At 42.0% G+C, this 23982-nt stretch overlaps 1 protein-coding gene across 1 annotated transcript in view; it reads left to right on the top strand.

Annotated features, from left to right (window-relative positions):
• The first annotated feature begins 3126 nt into the window (after window positions 1-3126).
• Window positions 3127-23982, top strand: part of LOC124302881 (uncharacterized) — a 116264-nt gene continuing 95408 nt past the window's right edge. The window contains exons 1-8 of the mRNA XM_046759450.1: window positions 3127-3141; window positions 4445-4764; window positions 4885-5213; window positions 8573-8699; window positions 8818-8947; window positions 9050-9214; window positions 9549-9750; window positions 11170-11294. Of these exons, the coding sequence (XP_046615406.1) occupies window positions 3127-3141; window positions 4445-4764; window positions 4885-5213; window positions 8573-8699; window positions 8818-8947; window positions 9050-9214; window positions 9549-9750; window positions 11170-11294 (1413 nt within the window). The remainder of the gene's footprint in view (window positions 3142-4444; window positions 4765-4884; window positions 5214-8572; window positions 8700-8817; window positions 8948-9049; window positions 9215-9548; window positions 9751-11169; window positions 11295-23982) is intronic.

Here is a 23982-nt window from a genome sequence, read left to right as displayed (position 1 = left end):
CGGAGTGACGAGAATAGCGCCCGCACTTCCTTTCAAATTTTTCCAACCACATTGTTTTTGGTCTGTTTGTGAAACGACGCCATAGCGCGTCGACGCCGGCGTCCCGCGACTCGATGATAGTCAGAGTCGTCTTGCATGCATGCGCACTGCAGCTTGAAGCCGCGCTCGTTGCTGCTGCAACGAAAGGACTGAATACTCAAAGTTTGTTAAACAAAGTACATTGCCGGTGCGAGACGCGGTTCACTTAACGTCGTTGCGCAATCCCAGAACCAGTCATCTGGAGTCTGTAATCCGTTAAAACAATTCCCCGTGTGCACTAAACGATAATATTACGAAACTAAATAGTTATTGAATAGTTCACAGCAGCATCCATTCATTATTTCATAAATTGATAAATTTTCACAACAATTTGTTCACCGTCCAAGAAGTATACGGCCATCGATTATACATGATAGTCTTCCTTGTGTGAACTTTCGCTTGATTCGCCGTGAGATGTGGTGACATTTTTTTCATGGTAATTATCTATAAATATTCATCGTTTATCCGGACTTTTCGAAATCGTCTAACGGATCTGCGCGAGATATATTGACGCAACGTTATCTCTTCTCTCGTATAAGGTATATTGTACAATGCTGCGTATACATAATATAGTGATATGAGAAATGACGACATATAAATTCACGCACGCCGTCTCGAGATTTAGGTAGCGGTGAAAATACTTGAGTACACAGCTAATGACGATTTCAATTCACTACCAATGATTTCTCACTATTAACGAGTGATAATGACTCGGGGTAAGAGTTGTGCAACTAATTGGATCATGCGTGTCAGTAGTTCCAGTCAGTTTGAAATCAGACGAGGCGCGTCTTCTCCCTGGAATGTACAAATGCCGCTTACCTTTGCATGTACTGGTGCGATAACGTCACTCCTCGGAGAATATCGTGCTCTACACTTTACGACCACGAGTAACGCGTTTCCGTAGCTTTTGTACGATAAGAGACGCGTGTGATGCACAAAATTCGTAGTAAAAAGAAATTTACTTGTACTTTGGTAATCTGAAGAAACGACACTGAAATTTCACGCTAGAAATAGTTTTATCCCTGTATCGATCGAGAGGCTATCGACTACACGGGCACGCGCGCGATGATCAGTGAAAACTGATTGAACATGGGTTATAGAAACGTGTGCGGTCTAATCGATTGATCGATTGAAATGGAAATAAAATACATAATATGCGAGTTAAAGAGAGAAAAAGAATAAGTAAAACGTAGTATTTAAATGGCGTGTCGAGTTGAGCAACGGTGCGTCTAGAGCTAGAGCGTAAACAGCGTGAAACCCATCTGTAAATGTGTGGCAAAGTAAACAGGAGGCCTATGCCATAGGTAAACTAGTCCCGAGTCTTTGGTGCCCTGAGTCTTGAGATGATTTTATATCTGAGGCGGGCGTATAAGAGGCAGTTCTTGGGTGCGCGCTTGTCGAGAGAGATCACATCTCTTTGTAACTACCAGCAGTGGATCTCGCCGTTTCATAGTTCATCAACAAAACTTTCTGCATCCAATGACTCTCCACGACCGGTTGATAAATTTTTCGCCTCTCATTTTCCGATTAGTAACTTACCAAGTTCACTCCATCGTTCGGTGATCGGTACAGGATTCGGTGGCCCGAAGCCAAACCTCTTCTCTCCGTCATCGGCGCGTCTTCATTTTACCGGGAGGTAGGAAAGTGTGTCGCTTTGATCATGGCGTCATACAACCGTTTGACCCTAAGCTTCGTTGGCGTATAATTTTGGAACTGTGCGCACATCGTTACATGCATACAACGTACACGTAGATACGCAAGTAGTAAACCTTTCGCGTAGTCGGGCATTACGGCTCAGTGTGTAACACCGCGTGTACGAATCGTTAGCTAGCCAAGGGTAAGCGGCAAACGGTGCGAGTTTACACGATGCGCCCGCGGGTTCAGTACCCCTGCAGCAAAGACACGTTGGCCTAGTATAGGAAAGGTGCAGCAGCAGCAGCAGCGGCAGAAACAGCAGCTTACGGTGCTTAGCGTGTTCATTAAACAATCGGACCGCGTTCTCCGGCTCTTTCGTATCTCGGATAGGTTCGTACTACGTTCATGCATCGATATCCTTGAGTTTAGTGAGCCGGCGCACCGTTCATCGGTTCTCTCAAATTGTATATTATATACTAGCGCGTTGAACATGCGCCACGCAGCGCGGCGGTCGTTGTCAGGTTAATTAACGACGAGATAAAGCCTTGATAATAATTAACGGACGTATCCTCGTAGCGTGGCTTACCCGAATCCCCGTGTGGGAGGAGCGGTGATGAACGAAGTAAAAAAAACCGGAAGGTATTAAGTTTTATTTATTCCAGATAACTATCAGGTTCACGTATATGCCCGTGCAGTCCGATAGATAGAGCGCCTAGGCTAAATATAAATCACGCACGTATAATGGTTGGGAAGTGATCTGGTACAGTAATGTCAGTCCATCGATACACGTAAGTGCGGGTAAAAGTATATAACCCACATCGCGCGCGGTTGCAAGCACCATTTGATATATGCGCGATTATTTATCCCGAGTGAAACGACGACGACGACGCCTCTCTTTACACCATGGCGAGAAATTGAGACATTTGTGTCGTAACATGTGGAATATATGTACATACATTCGTTTATACGTTGGTGGCGTTCTGGCGGTGACGCCAACCGTGTAAACAACCATACAAATAATACCCACCTGTATTTCTTGCCATGCACGTAGACCGCCATTCGGAATCGAACATACGGGGCCGTACTATAACCCACCTGATCACAAGTACACCGGGTCCTACAAAGGACGTGTCGATTCTTGCCCAATGTCAAGTGAAAAGTGACGATTTTTGAGGACGATCAATTAAACTGTGTGGATACTGTCTAGTCTGTAGCACACGTGCAAAATTTCGATAATCGCACGCGCATTTTGTTCGCCTGTTCTGCATCGTCTGTGTTTAATGTAATATATATATATATATTACATCGAACGTCGTTACGTCGTGTTTGTACGTACCTAGAGAAGGCAGACGGAACTGCAGCAGGGCGATAGTGACGGTGGACATGCTAGGCCCAGCCCATTCCGATTAAATCATGAATTACAATGCGGTGAGTATAGTTTCCTAACTGGTCCTAAGAGGTGCTCTTCCCATTTTATCCTCCCCTCTACTTGCATGTAAACTTCCGTGGGCATATAGGCATATGCGTCACTGTTTACACAGGGGAAAAATATATCGTGAAAATAGACACCCAACTCACCTTACACCCCGGAAGCGGTGTACTGTACTTTGGCAAGTGCTGCTGCTGCTGCTCCTCCTCATTATCGTAACAAAATAAACACTTTTATACCGTCGTGCACTCTGGGGGAGGCACAATCATCGTCTGGAATTGAACTCCGAATTTCCATTGGGTTTAGTCATCGCTTTATTCGCCAAACTACCACGTGGCCACGTGGCATCTATCTCCGAGCACTTTCGGGTCTTCACTTCGATCGCTTCTTTCTAATTATCTACCCACACCTCATCGGCTTGTTATTCTGTTATACGGTTCTACTAATCCCTCGGCGGAGTGATGCAGAGCCTTAGATGATTGTATTTTTCGTGGTCTATTTTACACGCTTCGTAACTAAGGTGTTCAGCTCGTATGGAAAATTGGTAACATTGACATTTCTCACTCTGCAGTCGGTCCGACTCGCAGGAGTTGTGTTTCAATGTGTTGTTCGATCGATTTATTCTCGAATGCTGGACACGGGAAATGAACAGCAACTTTGGAGATTTATCGGTTTTCAACTGCAGTAGTTTGAACCCTGACTGTGTTATGAGAAACGCCTGCCTTCTCATCATACAGACTTGTTAATGGGTTCGGCATGTTCGAAATGTCGGAAATATTTAATAACGTAGTCGTACACAGGCATATCTGTACATTAAATGGAAAAGCGGGTTCGACATAGCCGAGGGAGCAAGGCCGGGAGACGAAGAGACGAGGAGGTGTTGCTATTTCGACTGAATGCATCGTGGTATCTATTTACGGTCAGCAGCAGCGGCTGGAGACGAACGAGCGAAGTATGCGAGTTAAGACGAGGACATGTACCGTATAGCTGGTGCGAGAAATGCTGGATCTACGATTGCTTTATTTACAATCCCATAATAAAGCGTCTGTTTCTGGCCGCTGACTTGTCCACTGGCTCACCTAAATATAATCCTACCTACTCTCTCGCAATGCATTACTGCAGGCGCAATGCCCCGAAAAGACCCGGCAAACTTACTTGCAAGCCCACTTCCACCATTTACGACAGTCAAGTCGAGTCTGTGTCTGTCCCGCCTGTATCGTACTGTTTCGAAATCAAACATCACCGCCCGAGTAATCATCTGGTCCAACAATCGCTCGATAATGGTTTTCTTTTGTGTTTCAGGAAAGCACGGGAGCTCGTGCCGAGCGTTCCCGCGGAGTGACGGAGAGATGGCAAGACAACAGTAACGCCGCAAAACGGCGGCTTCACCTAATCCCAGACCCGCACCTTCGTTCGCAAGCTTTAACCCATCACCACCATCACCATCACCATCATCATCACCACCACCTCCTCAATCGTCACCATTCTCATCATCTGCAGCACCAGCAACGTCGGCATAATCAGCATAGATTGCAATCCCAGCACTCCCATTGGCCTGTCAACATTTCGCTGACACTGGTCCATCGGCCTAACGAAGACAGTACTGTTGAATCAAGATTTAGGTACGTTACTGTGATATGAATTTGGGACAGAAAGGGTTGTACCGAAGGGTCTCGAGCTCGAGACTCGGGCACGCTCGTTACAGCTGGCTTACAATCGTGTAACTTGAATGATCGCAGCAGCAAGCTAGTCAGGCGCGACAGGACGCACAATCGTCACCAGGGCAAGCCGTCTTGGTGTCGACGATGCGCCGAATCTACTACGGAGCGGAGAAACTGGCGTTCGAGTAACACTGGACTCCAGCCTCCATCTTCGTATTCCAAGTACCGAACGCGCGGAGCAACTTTAATCAAAAAGCTCGACGACCCGCCACTTTCCTCTGACAAACCTGCTCCATCTTCGGCTAAAAAGTTGAAGAAGTTGCGACATCGGAACGGACCTTATTTGGACCCTGATCATCACTATCACTCCGACACGGTACTCGACGACACGATGTCGCCAGTAGGAGCCAGTGAGTATCATCCTGATTACAGTGCTCTTAGAATACATCACTGCTTTGACTTTCATGCCTTTTATTGGAATTGCTCGAAATTACGGGTCTGTAAATGAAGAGTGCAGTTCATTGTGTAGCCTACGAATATTTTATCGTCTCACTGCAGGCGTTCCTGAAGATATCATTAAATTATTCTTGGTCTTGGATTATAGAGTTGTCGGGATACGCTATGCAAAATGCAATTGGCGAATACTTCCAGGCTTGATAAATCTTCCCCTCGATTATCAAGTGCGTTTAGGGACTGAGTTTACTCTGATTACGGAGCAACGATGACCTTTGCGATTGACTACTTGCATCATCGAAGCATATCCGCCAGGCATCAGTGACTTCCAGATTGCGTCTGGTACTTATTGCCTCTAGCTAGCTCGTTTGTCATTCGTGAATATTAATCCGGCGAATGGAGAAGATATAAATTTCTCCGTTTTTCATCATTTATCGAAAATTAAATGTTTCTTCATCTTGAGCCACCTGCGTCTGATAGTTAAAAATAAACGTGACAAATATGGATATTAATTATATCTGAGTGAGATTAAATATATGCTTTATTTGACTTCATGGCGGTGATATGTATTTTTAGAATCTCTCTGTAAGTATGTAACAGAAAGTATATAAACAGGGATGCGTTTCTATTCGTAAGCGTATAGCCTGACCGTTAGCCGTTTGAAGCTTTTTACAAAGCAATTAACTTCGCCTCATTTGTAGCGTGTATCAGCAGAGGTTGGTTCACGATGCATCCAGCTTCGATGTCGAGTTTTTCTGCCGTTTGTACAAATCGTTTTCTCAACTTTTTATTTGTGTCTGTTTACGAGACACAACATTGTTTTTTTTCAAATCTTTTGTGGAAATTCTTGTCGTAGTTATGAATCTGGACTCACGGTTGCTAATTATAAAATAGTAACTAGCGTCGTAATTCTCGATCTGGTAAAATTCGACCTCGTGTATGGGTATTTTTTCCAAGTACTTACAATACCGATATGTTGAATATCGCCAACTTCGTTTCTGTACCTGATACCTAATCTCTGTTGTGCCCTATCGCTTTCTGACTAACCTCTTGCGCGATTTGAAGCAAAACTTCGTGAGCCACAAGTCTCACGTTTTCTTTGTTGGTACTGTGAACAGGATTGCTAATTTAGAAAAATCAACGGGTGTGATGTTTCATTTGTTACAGAGATAAAAACAAAATCGTACAGATAAAGGTTGCAGAATCTCTCGACAGATTCCGTGCTGGGTTGTGTAATACTCGAGCAACGTCTTGGTAATCGAAAATTTACCGTCGTTGTTAATCTTATGGTTACGCCCGTGGGAACTTACAGGTTAACAGACGTCGCGAGGCCTCGGTACCTCGGTGTTCTTGCCAACTTCTTTTACCCAATATATCTTTTAATGTCGGGTTGAGAAAAGGGCCTCTCTCTCCGTATCTTCGACTTCTTCGTCCTCTCCATCTCCTGCATCTCTTATTCTTCTTTCATTCATCGATGAGCAACTCGAGCAGCACGCGTTTGCCTTGTGTTAAAATATAATTGTTGTTCATTGTTCTGGAACAAACGATTCGACCCATTGGATGGATTGATGCCGAACACAAACAAATACGGAACTCCATCCGTTCACTTCGAAAGTTCACATCTCGCCACAGGAGTACATGTTTTTACTAATTGAACTGATCTTGACGAGGTTTTAAGTAATTCGCGCAAACGATCTACACATCGGATTTAAATACCCGATGGATCTACGTCCCATTTTTGCTACAGCGTTCATTAGCGTTGCAATTCACTATAATTCATTAGTAAGTTGGAATTTGCGTATCAAAATTTTTTTGAAAGGTTTACGAGTAATCGTCTTTTGACTTTGCCATTCTGCAGCTGTAACGCTCGACTACAAGTGATTACCAAGCTTACCGAATCTCACGGAAACTGGATTAGTGATTTATGAATTATCGACTTGACAGGGTATCCAGTTTCCACATGCCGAGATTGAGTTGCATAACCAACGGAGAGTGGAAGTGTCGATGTAACTAATAGCCGGCGGCTTTAACGAATGGATTCAATTCCTTGCAGAGAGTGTAAATTTGACCGACTCTACAAGAATCTGCACGTACGCGGGTCATATGTTGGCAGTTATCGAGGAACTGTGCTGTTCGCGTTGGATAATAATTTCAGCGTTAACTGCACTGATTTTCAGTTACCGACATTTGAGGACAAGCGCCGTGCTATCGCACGGTCATCCAGAAGGGAGATAGATTTTAGAAACTCATATCAGATGGACTTATTGCTAAGTAGGCTGAGAATTGTATCTTTTGTTCGCTTCAATATGCAGACGTTCATAAACCCGCGCCGAGTTGAAACTTTCAAGGATGAGAGATCATGACAAATTACAAAGGGAATTTTTCATAAATAAACATCGTCATTCCAGTATATTCTTGAGCACCTCTTCTACTTTTGACCAAACGAGGAAGTAGTTTCAACTGAATAAGGTTGTGTCTAATTATTCTCGAATCGAATTAACAATTGTATTATTTTCAAATCCTTCTTACTCGCATAGACAGTCATTAAAAGTATAGAGATTTTCGAATTTTATCGTCACCCCGTTTGTGACGAAGTTTCACCGCACTTATACTCGGGATTCAATCTCTGTAGTCGCGAATTAAGCAAGCCTATAATCAGGTTGCTAATCCGTTGGCCGATCGTTGTACAATTAATATCTCTAAGCACCGGTGAGTCGATGATTGCTTTGCAAATCTATATGCTTCAAGTATTATTATTAAACTCGGTGAATTATACACTGCAGAAGAGAGCGTGGACACATGAATTATATACACGTGTGTGCGTGTTATATGCTTGCCCATTCTACGCAGTAATTATATCAGAACATCATTTCTACGCTTGTGTAATTCACTTTATATGCATATTGCAAACACATTGGTATACGTTTCCACCACGTTTTGAAAGTAAAGACTATGTAAAGGGATTTTAATAACATTTAAAAAAAAGTGTTTTAGAACGGTGCTTGCTATGGTTGGCTAGTCTATAAGGCAAGAACAACATTGTTCTGAATATTATGAAGAAGTGTGCATAACTACTTTGTATCTTGTTAAGGGGAACTTGTGACTTACCCTGTTCGGTGAGTCGCGATAAAACAGCATTGTTTCGTGCACTTGCCTTGTTATCTTGACGATACGTGCACATTCTGCAAACGACGCGGTTCGCAAACCGCTCTACGTGGCAAACTAAGCACCATCACCGTATCCATTTTACGGAAAATGTCAATTCTTGATTCAACCCGTATGCATGGAGTGTTTATATTATGCCTTCGGTTCACAGGTTTCTTAACATCCATGAAAATGAGTTTTTCGTTGTCTTCGCTGCAGCCTTCTAGCGGAAGTCTAGAAAGTCCTGAGCATGTGAGGATTCGAACTGACCGTCCTTATAACAGCCTTACCAAAAAAAGGTAACTGGCACATGCATTGAGACGCCGATTAGCTCGTAACTTGAAATGTACTCTTATAAAATAAAAGGTTCATTATAATCCGTGTTCTAATTTCATGCGCTTTTGTCGGAATTCTTAGGAAGGATCCCGAGCAGGAACAGTGGCGTCGTTCTTGGGGAAGCCGAGATGAGAACAAGGATGATTTCTGGGCAGCTATACAGTCAAATTATAATTACATAATGGATACGAATCTTATCGACAGTTGCAAGGTAAGATGACACAACTTTCCGTACAAATAAACATTGGAAACAATTCGATCACCATTGTCACGATAACTATACGTGTACGTTCGTTTTCTATTTCATTTACAGGAAGCAAACGGAGAACTTGCTTGGGACGAGGGTGATGTGTCGACACTTTCATGGGGTCTGAAGGAGCTGAGTGGACAATTCTCAGAATTGTATGCGTGGCTGGGAGCTATTCAGGAGATGGTCTACTCCAAGGAGGAGAACGTTCTGGACAAAAGTCTGCGCGCGGTAAGTTCTTTTGATGGCGGAGGAACGGCACGTATGTCGGAACCTAGGGACTAATCATTTCTTAATTACCTGTAAAGGAGAAGATAAAATAAAATAAACGAATCGAATCTCGACTTACGTTCATCCTATGTCCGAAGCGAAAATAGCCACTCATTCACTCCTCGTTCCTGGTCCAGAGTCGGCTTCATTGGTTTTTTCTTCCCAGTTGCGATATTGCTAAAAAAAAAATATAATGCAATAAGAACTGTGACGTGATGAATGGAGCAAAACTGGTTTCGTTAACGACTATACGCCTTCCTGTGTACTGGAATAACATTCCGATATATATTGGCAGGCTCACACCGAGGAGCTGCGACGCAAGGCGTACAGAAGAAGATTGTTCAACGAACAAGCGGGAAAACTGGTAGCCAGAGCTCCAACATTGAGGGATGAAGTTGCCTGGCGTGTTGATCATCTCAACACCAAATGGGAACTGGTTGAGCAGATCATGGCACCAGGGGAACAATCTATTTCTGACGAACAGGATGTTTCTGCAGGTGAGACAAAGATTTTGATATATTCCGAATGATTCCCCGCGAAAACTGAATCAGGTTGGCATACTGGGAATATTCGTGTCGTTCACAAATCAATTCAACGAAATCCATCAAGTTACAGATAGATGATGGGTAACTGTTAATATGGAATTTCAGAGTTGAATGTGAAGCTACAAAGATTGTTTATACTGTTTAAATTGATAACAAGTTGGAGTTTTCGAACTCGTCACACAGCATGGGTTCAAAGCTAATTTAGTCGTTCAAATTAGTTTCTTGGTAAAATATCGTCCACGATATATCATAATACACGATATCCTAAGGAAATGGAATAGCAGAGCCTCAGGGGAACGTACAAAATTGCTTTTCCGTCACACACAAGCCACAATTCGAGTTCGTTAGCACTTCTTTCGGCTGATATATAGTGAGTAAACCTTGTAAATAGTTGACCAAACGTCCCATTCCAGCTTCATTCACGACATTAAAAACGGTATTGTAGACAACGGAGTTTGATACATACATAGTACGAAACCTGCGATATCGACAGTGTGGGTTTCTAGATTCCATTATTATCAGCACCGGACAAACTAGTTCCAATTCCTACGTTACCATTCACTGGAGAAAACGTTCTACCTCTATACGATACAACCGTTTGGATAAACAAATTATCAGTACAACATTATCATCTGAAATCATTGTGCTACCTTCCTCGATTGTGAATAATTTATCCAGCGAACATTTTTGTGTAGCAACTTTGTTCGTTTTCCGTTAAGTTCAAATTTTTTTTTTTTACCATTCTTTAAATGATTTTACGTCATCAGGTTTTCTTTGTTTTCATTTCTCTTTCATTAAATGACTGGAAAAAATGATGATAGAATTCAGTTGAATACGATGACGGAGGTTGAAGAGAAATAATTTTTGCCGTTGTTGATGTGAAATCGGTAGACATTATCTCATCCTCGTTGAAAAGATCTACATAATTAATAATTGTACTAAATGTTTGAGCAAACAAGTTGAAAAATTTCGTTTCAGCCGCAGCTTATCTCTACCCTGTTAAATATACCTAATTTCATCCGTTATCAGTCACAGGTGTCGAGTGAACTGGTAATATTAGCTGAATAAACTTTGTCAATCTCTGCAGGATATATCGGCAAATTGGCCATTTGACTAGTAATTCTATGCATCTGTACATGATATCAAAATTTTTTATTCGTTCTTGTGTTATTTTCAATTATTGGCTCTTCGGCAGGGTGAAGGTAGAGTAACATCTTCATTCCCACACTCAGATGATTCGAAATATTTTATAAAGCACACAATTTCAATGCCTAGTTTATAATCGGTTGTTAAAAGAATATCACCAACTAATTCGACTAATCAGCGTGTATTATTGGCCAAATTTATGCTAAATTTGTTGGAACCTTGCAGACTTGGAGCACGAGGTCAAGTGCCTGAGGAAGTGGCTCCGTGAGATGGAATCTCGACTGCAGCCTCTGAGTTTCCGTGTAGATTGGAGCAGAGCCGAACTGGAGGAGAAAGCGATGGAGCACATGGTGAGTCAGCCGTATATAAGTTATAACTTTGGATAGAATTATTTACCCGAATTATTGTTCGGATCGCGCGACTGGATCGGCTTTCCGTGCAATTCGATCGTATGTTGTTTTCAATTGATTGTGCAACCGTATAGTTGATTTTCCGCCACCTGGAAATGGACAGAGCGAGATAAACGGAGAAAGATATTTATAAACTTGCGGATGAATTGCGATCAAGGCTATTTTTTTGCAACCCACTCCCGCATTGTAAGATCTGGGGATTTCCTAAAGCTGTTATATGACTGCTCTTGCGGACTTCTGGTAACTGATTATCTCCTCTTTTATTGCCGCGCCTTGATCACCATCTATTGTCAGACTGGATCGATTGATCGGGCACGATTCACCATCGAGTGATTCAGAATCTGTTAATCAAATCGATGATCCATCCACTTTCGACAAAATTTGCATTTCCATGCTTTTATCCCGATACATGCATGCATAACTCGACCTGTAGCTAATCGGATCGATTTCCCGTCGTTCTACACGTATCGTCTATGTCTGTTTACACGCCTACCCGTTACGCAACAATGGAGGCTGTCACGGGAGAAAAGATCAACTCGAACAAATTAGTGTAGAGCCAAAATACGCCGCGAGCAGAATACTTTGAGTTTAAAAATTTGTTTGATGATCCAAATTGAAAAGGCGGCAAGTTAAACTCAGGTTTTCTCTTGTCTTGTTTCTTTTCTCTTCTCTGGTTTGTGCTTGTCTGTGGATCGCTTTTAGTCGTTACGCATACACGACGAGTGTGCGATGCTTTCGTTGGCCCGCGCAACTTCCGGTTGACCCAAGTTAAGCCCCAGCCTGCAGGGATAAGCCGCGTTCCGCAAGATTAATCAAGCCGGTGAAGCAGGAAGAAGATTGGACCGTTTCTATTATCTCTAATGCACGCCGCGTAGGCGGGAATGTTTATCGTTGTCCTAAATTCCACTCGTCTATATAACACGCGATCGTTCGTAATTTTGACTAAAATATGAGTTCCCGTCAAGCTCGAATTTTCGAGATGTTTCCGAGTTTTCCCAATCCCTCTCTAAATCCGGTGAAAAATGAATCTGAATATATATATAAACTTTGCGCAAGTTGGTATAATGGGATCTTTAAGTACATGTCGTTATAACTTTGTTGAAATCAGTATACATATTATAGTGGAATAAAATTGAACGACATTTTTTCGTCGAAGAAAAGAAAAGGAACTGCGGACCACGGTTAAACAGGCCGGCCAGACTGAACTTTCTTGTGTCTGCACGATATCGTACCTGACGTAAGTCTCTCTATGTTAATAAGCGTAACATTAATTAACGCATAGTTTATAATAATCGTTGGCAGCAGATATAATTCCGTGTTCGTATCGCGTTTACGCAGACTGTTGGCGCTTTGAATTTATTAACAAAAACAATTACGCTCGCGGTCATGCCGCGTAGCTTTCGTCGAGAGTGAAATTTTACCGTCGGAAATGAGTAAATGGCTTTTGTAGGTACGTTAATATAATTATACTGTTATACAAGAGTAATTAAACTACAATTAAAAGATACTAAACCTATCGCAATTTTTATTATTTCACACGACAATGATAATTTGTTGACGGAACGACGTGAATCATTCCACTTAATGTGAATCATATTGCAATACGGATAATGTCAGAGGTATTTCGTGATATGATTCCTCATAAAAATACCGTGACAATCTGTTACGATCATAGAAACCAGCCATTTTGTTTCATAAATATGTAACACCTCAAATTGATTTTGGGTCTAGATATCAGCGATTGAAGTTTCGTAAGTCATAAATTTAAAACAATCATATCAACCACAACCCATGGTTGCCTAATCAATATGAAATACCGCGGATCCGAGCGAAGACGATTCAAAATTTTCGATATCTTTCGGCTAATTTCATTTATGTAAAACAATTCGACGGCACAACGTAATTAAATCATCCGTGATTCGTGCACCGTGCATTCCAGGAGCATGGAATACCCTTTTAAAAGACACGTGTATATCGCAAGTGCGTTGCACCTTTGAAGAGGGATGGTAAATATACCTTTATTCAGTAGAAAGCGGTCGAAAGTAGCTGGGAAAATGTCCATCGGTGTCAGCCGGTAACAAATCAGCGTGTCAGATGTGAACTTTGCTGGCCCTAAACGGTTGTCAGAAGTCTGCAGCAGGACTCCGCTGAAATCCGATGACAGGATAGGCAGTGGAGCCATGTAAGGAATCCCTGTGGCCTATAGCGAAACTATCGAACAACGCGATTCCGTTTTCAACTGTCCCGAGCTCCGCGACAAATTCACATTCAGGACTTTCCCCGGGGTTCGAGGGCAACGAAGACGATGTCGCCGTGGAATACACTGATTGTGACACATTGCAGCGAGCTGAAATCAATCGCACTTGCGTTACTCTCTGTGTCCGGCTGATCGCGGTATCGTGGAACGAATTCATGCGTCTCGGGGAAAAAGTTTGCAGGCTCTTTGAGAATGAGATTCGCGCGAGATCGTTATGATCTACGAGGAGAAATTTGAGGGACTTTAAGCGAGCTAATTTCCGTTTGCTGTGGTATACATTGCCGTTACCTACACACATCCAGCGCCGTACGTGAAACGACCGAATTGTAACTAATTATCAGCGAGTCATCGAGCCACGCGTATTCCTGCAATTAACTTAATTTTCAGCTGCACACGTGTAGTCGTAAATCTACTATCGGCAGAGGCCTGAAGCAGGCTCGTATCCCATGGGGGTTGAATATTCTCGTCGGTACGAAGCGATGAAATTTAACAACTCTTCTCTCCGTTATAATAAAATAGAACACACGCGGTGTTTTTTGTGGATAATAGAGAGAAGGATGGAGACTTTAGCCAAATTAGAAACTTGATTATATCCAGCTTTAAAATGTTTCTTTTCACAAACTGCTCAGGCAATTGAAACCGCGCACATGCACGAGTCTAATTCCAATATACCTGTATGTTGAAGCGTTAAACGATGTTTATCGAGTGGGCAGAGCGAACAGCGCCTTCTAACATGTTTCCGAATACCAATCTCGAATCTACACGTTGAAGTTAATCGGTGAAAATTTATTTCACCGTATATTCTGCAAGTGGCACGAGCCGCTATGAACGCGATTTATAAAGTCGCTCAAATCGTGCCGCTGCATAGCAGTGTACATGTATATCCGAGAGAAGGTGATTTTTTTCTCCCTGATTTATACGTATATTTATTTGCCGATACACACATTTGAATTTATTGCCAGGAATTTTTGAGAGGCGTTATGTAGATCGCATTTTAATTAATGCCGGACAGTTTTCACAGTCATTTATTTCAGTTTCAACGTACAGACGACGTGTAACCGCCATAACGAGACTCGGATTTTCCCGGAAATGAATTAATTAATGGACAGATGCAGGTGAAAAAATTATACACATTATATACAAGTATGAAATAAAACGGTTAATCAGTTAATCGGGCCGGGTTTCCCTTTAATTGTTTCATACGCCTATGCCTTACAGATCTGGTAAAGGAAAGTTTTCGGTGCACAGGGGGTGTTTTTTTATTTTCTTTTCCGTTTCCTGGTTCACCGCGGATCGTTGTGGCTTTGTTGTAGAAAATAATTTTGGCAGTAAACGAGAAGCAACGGTATTCTCACAACATTGATCAGACGTTACCTTCACGTACACCTAAAGGATCGATTCTCGCTATTCAGCGCGAGAAAGCAATCAAATTTTTTGTCCAATACCGGATCTCTAATGTTTTGCGTTGACGTTGTATTGTATGTGTAACTGTATTAGCTCACACGAAGTTTGTAAGACAATCCTCACCCACTTAACGCCCTGAGAACTGATGTCGACTATAAGAATTAGGCTTCGGGATGGACCACGCGTTGCACGTGAAACTAGACCGTTTCCGCGTCTGATCTGTGTATAATATTATATAATAGCCAATTTGCGTTGCAGCTCCCAGCTATACTCACAACAAATCGTCGTACAGTGAGAGTAAAACCGGTGAAACTATCGCTTTCTGATTGTTTCAGGATAATCGCGGGTTGAACGATCAATTATATGGAAGCTAAAGGGTATAACTTAAACCACAGTATTTGTACAGCTGCTGGTCGAGTCATGTCATTTTCTTCTTCTTGGAGGAGAACTATCATTTGAATTTTTCTATGAACGAATGCATTCTGTAAAAACAAGCTCTACAGATTAAGGTACAATTACCGAGATCAATAGCAAAATAGTAATTTTATGTAAATACTAAATCAGCTCGCATTTTTGCACCAAGAGTTTTGCAAAAAAATATTTCTCATGGTGCTTCTCTCGTCAGAATAAATCGTGTAACGGAAAACGTACTGCGCATCCCACCTGAATAGTAAATTCATCGCCGTAGAGCGATCCCGGGAGTTTGCTTTCCTGAATGCAATTTATCGCGCGAACCGTTTCGTTTGTACATATAAGGAAAGGCAGAGATACTTCGCGACAGTATATAAAAGCTGCACGAAGATGTACAGCCGATATTAGACGAATTATGTGCAGACTGAGAAAACGAGAAGCGAGGAAACGATTGGCTGATATAATTTTTCATCTTGAAGAATTGTAGGCAACTGTTTCTTTAGACTAATTGTAGATTATCGTCATCATTTACCTTTACTGGCCAAGGATCGTGTGTGTTATAAGATTCCTGCGTGCGGATATTCAGGATATAGATTCCTCTGGTTCTCGATCAGTTAGCCTTGTATGAAATTCTCGCCGCAGTGTTGCTCGAATAACGGTGCAGCTTTTTCCACATCTTTGTTGGAAGATCGTTGTGAAATATTTCATGTAAACTACGTATACACGGTACGTTAACAAACAATCTTTCAACAATTGCTGACTATTTTACAATAGGTAAACGTGCCTCCGAAAATAATTAAATAACGCTGTATTCTAAATTGATTACATTCACACATTGATTGCAAAAACTGAAGCTAATTTTGTGAGTTTCCATTTACTCGGGTCGATTCTCCCGAAGATTTCTATTCGTGTTTTTGATCATCTTCGTACCTCCTTTTAATTATTTCTCGAACGTGAACAGTTTCTTTTTTTCTCACAATCAGCAATATCGGTCAAACGATCCATTCGACGATATACAAATGTCTCGTATAGTTTAAAAACAAATTTACGCTATTACATAATACATGCCATGCGTAACGTTTCATATGAAATGCTGGATAATTTGAATATTTGGGGATTCGAAACGCGTATAGAAGAGGCAGGTAAAGATCGGTTGCGGTAAGTAATATCACCTGGGTGAGATGGAAGTGGTTTAGTGACCGACGATTTCGTAGATCGAGATTATAACTTATCGTGTTTCAACGTTGAGAGGTTAAATAAAACGTAGGTATCTAGGAAGGATTTGGTTCTCGTGGGTACCTATTAAAGCCGTGGGTACACCAGGAGAAGGAGCCGCGGCGACTGATGTACGTTCGGTTTTTAATGACCGCAATGATATTTGAGATGAAGCCGCAACTGTCTAATTACGTTTCGTAAGTCGCCGAATTCGACGTTCTCCGGTTTAACCTACCTCGAAGAACGGACCGCTAATTCCATCCGACAAGTACACCACCAGACATATCTCTCGTATCCGTCGTCGAATAAACCGGGGTCTAATTAATTAACTCAACCGGAGATTTCGTTCTTTCAGATCTCATATTTCCAAATTATATGCGCCTTCGCGTTTCTATGTCGAGGTTGTTACCAAAATACGAGATGACCAATATTATTCGATTGTTGTGTATCAAATACCGTATGTCGGGGTTTGTAGGTTACACACAGAATTTCCAACTTAGTTAATAATATACCACGGAGAAACGTAATTGCATCCGAATCCTTGGAAATAAGGCACTTTTTAATTTCAAGAACCCTAATTGCAGCAAATCATCAACAATTAGGAGTAACGCTGCGTGCCTTGCCTTCCGCGACACGAACTCATGGCCAAGGTTAGCCTACGCAGATATATTATTCATTAGTTATCCTCCACGTATGCTGCAGGGTGAATGGCAACGTATGATTTAATTAGAAAGTATCAGCCGTTAGCGGAAGTTTTTCATACCGTCACGACTCACGTGCGCAAACGTAACATCATCATGCTACATCATAACGATGCTGCGAAAAATTCGACGTCAATCAGCTGCCAACCGGTAACATTATATCTCTTTCTCTCTTGAAGTCGGTCTATTATAATCGATAGTGTTCACGGTGTGTACGTACTTGTATGTTTACCGAGGAAAAAATTAATTAAATTTTTAAAGGATTTTATAGCTACTGACCTGTAAATTAAATCATAAATTGATGCTGTAATAATCGAAACGGTTCTTCATTTTTCGATTCGAGTGAGTGAGTTAATAACGTTGTGGGAATCAAAACGTTGAGGTAGTAATTAAGATCTTCGGTAATACTTTATCGATCAACACCTGTGTCAAGCCCTAAACTCGATCGATGCAATTGCAGAATCTAAGTTCTACGGAGAGAGGAAAAAATTTTTATGTGGCTTCCGCTCGCGCCCGGACAAACGCGTGCCCTTCAGCCGAATGCTGGTATCAATCCGTCATCGAGTCGTCGTTAGCTAGCTCGTAGAGGAAGTATTACTAATGCCTATACGACCACCGTGACCGCCATCACGGCCACTACCGGTCGTATAGGACCTACCGTAATGCCAGTCGTGCGTTTTCTAATCCCGGAATTTTAGGCCCTGATGCACTCGGTGTAGGCAGCGGTGCACATATCCGCATATTCTCAAACGCGAACCCGAAATAACCTGAAAAGTCAAGTTTAAAAAGAAACGAAGAAGTTTTTCTTTCCGTCGAAGTTTAGCTTGTCGGCCGCCTGTGTCGGGTACAAAGAAACTAGACATTGAGGACGTAAATATGGGTATAAATATAGAAACGACACGAGGGAGGAGAGGCGCCGTTGAAGAAAGACCGACACGCTGCACTAGGATCAACGGTCATTGCTGTTTCTCGCGGTCTCTTTTACTCGTCCCAGAACTTGCCCCACCGCTCTATCTTACAGCTTTATGCACCGCATACAGGTGCAGCTTATCTCTGCATCATATTTCCCATCCTGGTATAATGGAACTTTACAGGTATATCATAAACGAGGTGCGACTAAATCGTGTAAAAATATGTTCGATTCAACGAATCGTTGATAGGTATACTATACTTCGAAGAAGGAACTAGTTTAAAAACTGAAAATTGGTCATCTGTCTGTCGAGGCCATTTGTGAGATTCATTGCTGTGGATTGAATGATTTCAAGCCTATTGTATGTGGATTCAAAAGAATACTTGGGCTAATTCATAAAAAAAAACAAGGTTTTTGACGAACTGTATCTTCTTCATTCACAAACCGTAAGCTCGCCATGAAATCTTTCTTTTCATTCAATAATATAAAAGTTTGTTTTCATAGACGTAGACGTATTAAGGTACACTTGACAGTCAGTCTTCTCAAACCTCTGAAATTGAAACGACAAATGGTTCATTTCGAAAGTGGTTTTATGGAAAAAGGGTCTTTCACGGATACCTCGTCTTTTATTGTTTCGTCGTACGCCTGCATTCTTGATTATCAAGCGAATTATTCATAAGTCCAGTGCGAACAAGGTATTTCATTCCCTTCAACCGTCACATTGGCCTGAGATCCACGAGTCTCGTTAGGGGCTGTGAGTGTTGACTTTAGCACCTCATCACCGCGTCAATGTATCTTCGCTATATGCGCCATAATAAATGTTCATTACCCGACGAAGAAATACAAACTGATAAAACACTCGAGTCTCGTTGAGCAGCATATGATTGTATACCTTTTATCACTCAAGGCGAGCGTACTCGCCTACACGTCGACCACTCGACCATGAATCGGAGTGTTCCCGCTATCTTTTGCCACGCTTGTCGAGGTTGACATCAGTCGAAAACCCTCAAATGAGCACCCGCAACTCGTTCTCTTAGTACCACGGTTTTACCCTTCCGTAAAGCACGCCACGGTACGCTAGCAACGTACAGCGTAAATCATTTATGATCTACCGCAGGTTTACGAATAATTGCAGATCAGAACCAGAAGTAGGCACGATTTGGCGAGGGCATTTCGAGGGCAGCTCCGATATTGGCACATATTTCGCAGATAGTGATATATGATAATTGCAGCACAGTCACTGTGCTTTCTGCGCTACCGTTTGCCACGGAAAACTGATGTCATGTACTGGATACGTGTTGTTGGACAACCCCAAGCCGCAGATGCATATCGAGACCAAGCTAACATGCGTGCTTGTACTCGCGGTGATAACTCCTTCCTATTCGCGGTAACCCGCCGGTGTGCTGGGAGTGAGTCGACCAGTCGTTCACATCGGGCGGTCAGTTTCACACGCGCGTGTTTCTTGCAGCTTGAACGCGTGTCGAACGACTGTATCCACCAGCTATCGACCAGGTATGGAAAGTCTCTGGCCTACACGTTGCATGCTTGTTCAGCATCAAGGAAATCGAATGACCTTCCCCCCTTCTTCGAATGACTGTTGTGGAAGAATCCACAAAGCCACACTTCAAACGTCATTACAATGCTCCGCGGCTGCAGCCGACAGCATTATAACGTTAGATATATCATTTTTGGAGTGGTACATGGAACCCAGCATCGGGACCCGATAACCAAAGAAAGGAGAAGAAAGCCCCTTTTTTCTTTCCTCTTTGCTAGCACAGGATAGGAAACCAAATACCATTTAAAAATTCTTGGTCATTTTAAAAGTATCGATGTATTATTCGAGAAGATTGTGTACAGATATCAGTGTGCGGTTTAGATGATGCCGGACGATGAGAACCCGTAACAGAATATGGAAACGGGAGGAAACTGTACCCTGTCACTAAACGAATGAGAGCGTGTGTATTCATGGTGTGTCTAGGCCTGCAAAGTAATACGGTGAAATAGTTGCTCCGGTAGAAAGTGAGCTCACATATTATTATTTTTTCTCGTTATACTGGTATAAGACGGTTCGCATTTATGTTCGCACTTAAGATACTGATTGCCCCTGAGATTAGGAAGTGGGAATTATTAACCTGTGCAATCCTTTCTACACACTGAGGTTTATTTCAATTATACCAATTCGATTAGTTACGTGTACATAGCTTACGTATGGTATTTTTTGTAATAATTTGATATTTTTTAATGACTGTAATACGTCTCAAGGGAGTTTCTCTTGTAATAAACTGGAGGTGCCAGTGGCGATGGTGAGACGGTACTTAAGGGTCCGGATACGAATGACTGAAATCGAGAGGCCTAAGGTGTCTCTGATGGCATCTCGTGTGGAAATCTATATTTTGTTCTATAATTCAATCCGAGTAACAAAAAGCCAGTGAAAAATAAAGTGAAAAAAAGATTGACCATGTAATAACAGATATTGGAAACGTACCCGGTGAATTTACGTACCAACGGGTGTGAAATTGGAGACAAAATTTTCGAATCTATGGGAACTCGAAGGACGTCCTCGCGTTTCTTGAAAGGGATTAGAGGCTGCCTGTGTTTGAAAAGAAACCGGACCTTGTACCGTGTCACTGTACCTGGAGATATTTACGGTGGTACTGACCGCGTATTATGGCTACGTTCTCGGCAAGTTGAACAGCAATCGCCATACGCGGTGGCCAGTGTAAACCGCTCAGTAACTGCACCATTCACGATGACCGAACGACCCAGAGAAGCGGAGTGAGTAATTTTATAGGCATAAAGAATTCGTGGCTTTTCTTTTGGGAAACGAGACTGGTTTTTACCACTTTTCTCGTCTTAATCAGTGCAGGGATTCCGAGGGTATCGAGCGAGGTGAACAAGCGGCCTTGGGTTGACCGTGAACCAGCCCTCGAATTCTCCGATTTTACACTGTCGGTTCCAAGTTGACTGGAAAAAAAAAGACGAATATCCAATTCGAATGTCGGACTACAAATTCAGAATCATAATTAACGGTTCAAAAGCCCTCAGGTACCATGTTACATGAAAATATGTCGATTTTTTTTTATTTTTAACCACTATAATGGATCCACTGTTACAAAGTTTGAACTTCTGACCTTGAATTCGTTACTTGTGACTCAAAACGCTCGATCTACTAATTTTCACCAAAATCCGAAGATTTAAAAAAAATTTCCACCATATTGGTTTGGAATTTTGTTATTTAAATAATTGAAAAAGTACCGAATCGATCTCAGCCTAAATCTAATCATTTCTAAGTTTGGAATAGCTGTGTCGATTGAGATCAAAATGATTAAAGTCCGGTAACTTTTCCTTGATATATCCTCGGACAATAATAATTGATCATATACATACATGTACGCACACATTGACGTCCATCGAAAACTGTCGGAAGTGATTTTCTGGTCCTTGAATCGTCGAGATCTGGTGACAATTAAACTTTTCATTTTCGGGGTGATTATGATAATTTCCTTTTTTCTCTGAAAGCAGAGAAACGAGAAGTTAAAAAAACTTAGTCAAAACTTTTTCTAGTAAGAGTTTGTAAGATATATATTCTGTAAGAACAAAGGTTTTGCTATGTAAGTTTGCACGATTTTCACCAAGATTACGTAATTCAAGTATTTAGTACGTGAGCATAACGCTTGACTTGCGATCGAAAGCAAGATAATTGCAATTTCTTCAAGAATCACTACCACGAGATATCCGTAGGCGAATGCTTGGGAGTGCTGCGGCAATTCAAATTATCTCGAGCGAAACTCGGATGAATTGGATTGTGAGTTGAGGAAGACGTTACGGTTTTAATTTAAAGACAAATTACACACACCGTGACGAGTCTGGATACCTACTAGCCAAGAGAACGTTGAATCGAAGGCGTTGCATCGTGAGCGGTGCAAATTAGAAATCATCACATAGTCTGGGAAGCTTTCTTCTTTTCGCTTACAAAGCTCGTCGCAGTTTGCAACCACTGCACTGCCATTGAAGTGGAGGGCAGAACAAAGTCGGACATGAGCTCACAAGTTATCTACCCACATCGATCAGTCGAGAATAAACTGTGAATTCTCTTTTCTACTTTTCTCCAATGATCTAATTCTTCCCAGTTTATTTTTTGCCTATTCGAGTTGTTGCGAATATTTGTGTATCAAATTAGACGTGTGTCGGAAATCGTTACTCCACTATTTACGTGTCGATGACCTGATTATTCTATTCTGTATATCGTAATTAAGCATATACGTTAGCGGTCCATTACTAACAAACTCTATCCCAAGGTACAACCTGGAGGCGACAAGCGTGCTGTTTGGTATTACGTCCATAATTACTATCCCCATAGATATTATTCCCGAGTGCACGAAAGTATCTACCTATACATACATGCATTCCAAATCAGTTGGAGACAATGACTTACACTTCTGCCTCGTCATTTGTTGCCTCGGGCTGGATGATCTTCGCTTACAACGAAGCCGCTGCTTGGTTCTCAGAACTTAAACACACGCCTTGATCGAGATTATGTCATGTTAATTACAATGGAGAGAATACGAGCCTGATTTGAAACACTTATTCCACTTGTCGTTGGCTCTTTGTCAATTCCGTGCATGTACGCGACCTTTTTTTTCTTGTAATGTCAGGTGTGCACATTAAACTTGTACACGTTATTTATGCAATCTCACGGTTTGTTGCTTAACAATTATAACCTGCGCTTTATACTTGCGGCAAGGCTTGCTACAGTCGATGAAAATTTTTAGGGTCAAATTCGATACGGTTTTGTCCCAAAAATGTATCCAAGCTTAAGCTGCGAATTAATGTCCCTCACTCTGTAGTCTCTAGTGCGGAATGATCGATTTTGTTACTCAAGGTTGAAGGTCAGCAGGTTTCAAAACTGTGTTTCACAGAGTGTAGAATACACATAGTTCCTCACCGTCGAGCTTGTATGGCCTTGCGAATATTCGATGGATTTATGTTCTTTAGGACTTCTCGTGTGGCGTAGCCCAGACGCACCTTGAGGCGATTATGTAACTAGCAAAGTAGTATAAACAGATCACTCGTCAATTTTGAACCGAGCGTGAATGATATTCTCAAACAAGTTGGACACCGCGTACGAAGTGTTAACGAGACGATCCGGAATAAAAAGTCTAAAACTTGTTGGGAAAGAGAGAGAGAGAATGTTAAATCGAGAAATGAAACCTCGTGATATGTCAACCTATAACGTTGCTGCAGATGCAGTGGCTGCTCTTGTAAGTTGTAACTTGATTACATCGCTCCCTGCGGCCACGAGCCAGCAATCCGAGAGTCCTGCACAGTTGGTTGTGTACGCAACCTTTGATTACGTACGTGATAGCTAGGCATTCATACATATGTATGAACCTGTATCACGTACTCATATTCGCATAATACTCATCCACGGCGGAACTGGGTAAAGGTTGACAGGCCCGGCGGCGCTGCGCCTCTTTCAACGCGTAACCTGTGATCATGATTTCAACGGGTTTCGTTATTTTATCTCCAAATGTTGTCGAAGCGTACCCCGTGCAAAGCTATCGCAACTGTAGACGTCGACAGGTTATCCCGGAAGTATTAGCTCGGCTGTATGATTCTAACTGAATACTTTTTAAATGGTAGACGAGGCGTGCGGGGAACATTGTACACCCAACAATGTAAAATTTAGATAGTTATTAATCATTTCATCGGACGAGCAGTCGAAATCGT

This window comes from Neodiprion virginianus, chromosome 4, assembly GCF_021901495.1.
Source record: "Neodiprion virginianus isolate iyNeoVirg1 chromosome 4, iyNeoVirg1.1, whole genome shotgun sequence".
Lineage (NCBI taxonomy): Eukaryota > Metazoa > Arthropoda > Insecta > Hymenoptera > Diprionidae > Neodiprion > Neodiprion virginianus.
The sequence above is the reverse complement of the archived record's forward strand: the minus strand, read 5'-3'. Positions and strand labels throughout refer to the sequence as shown.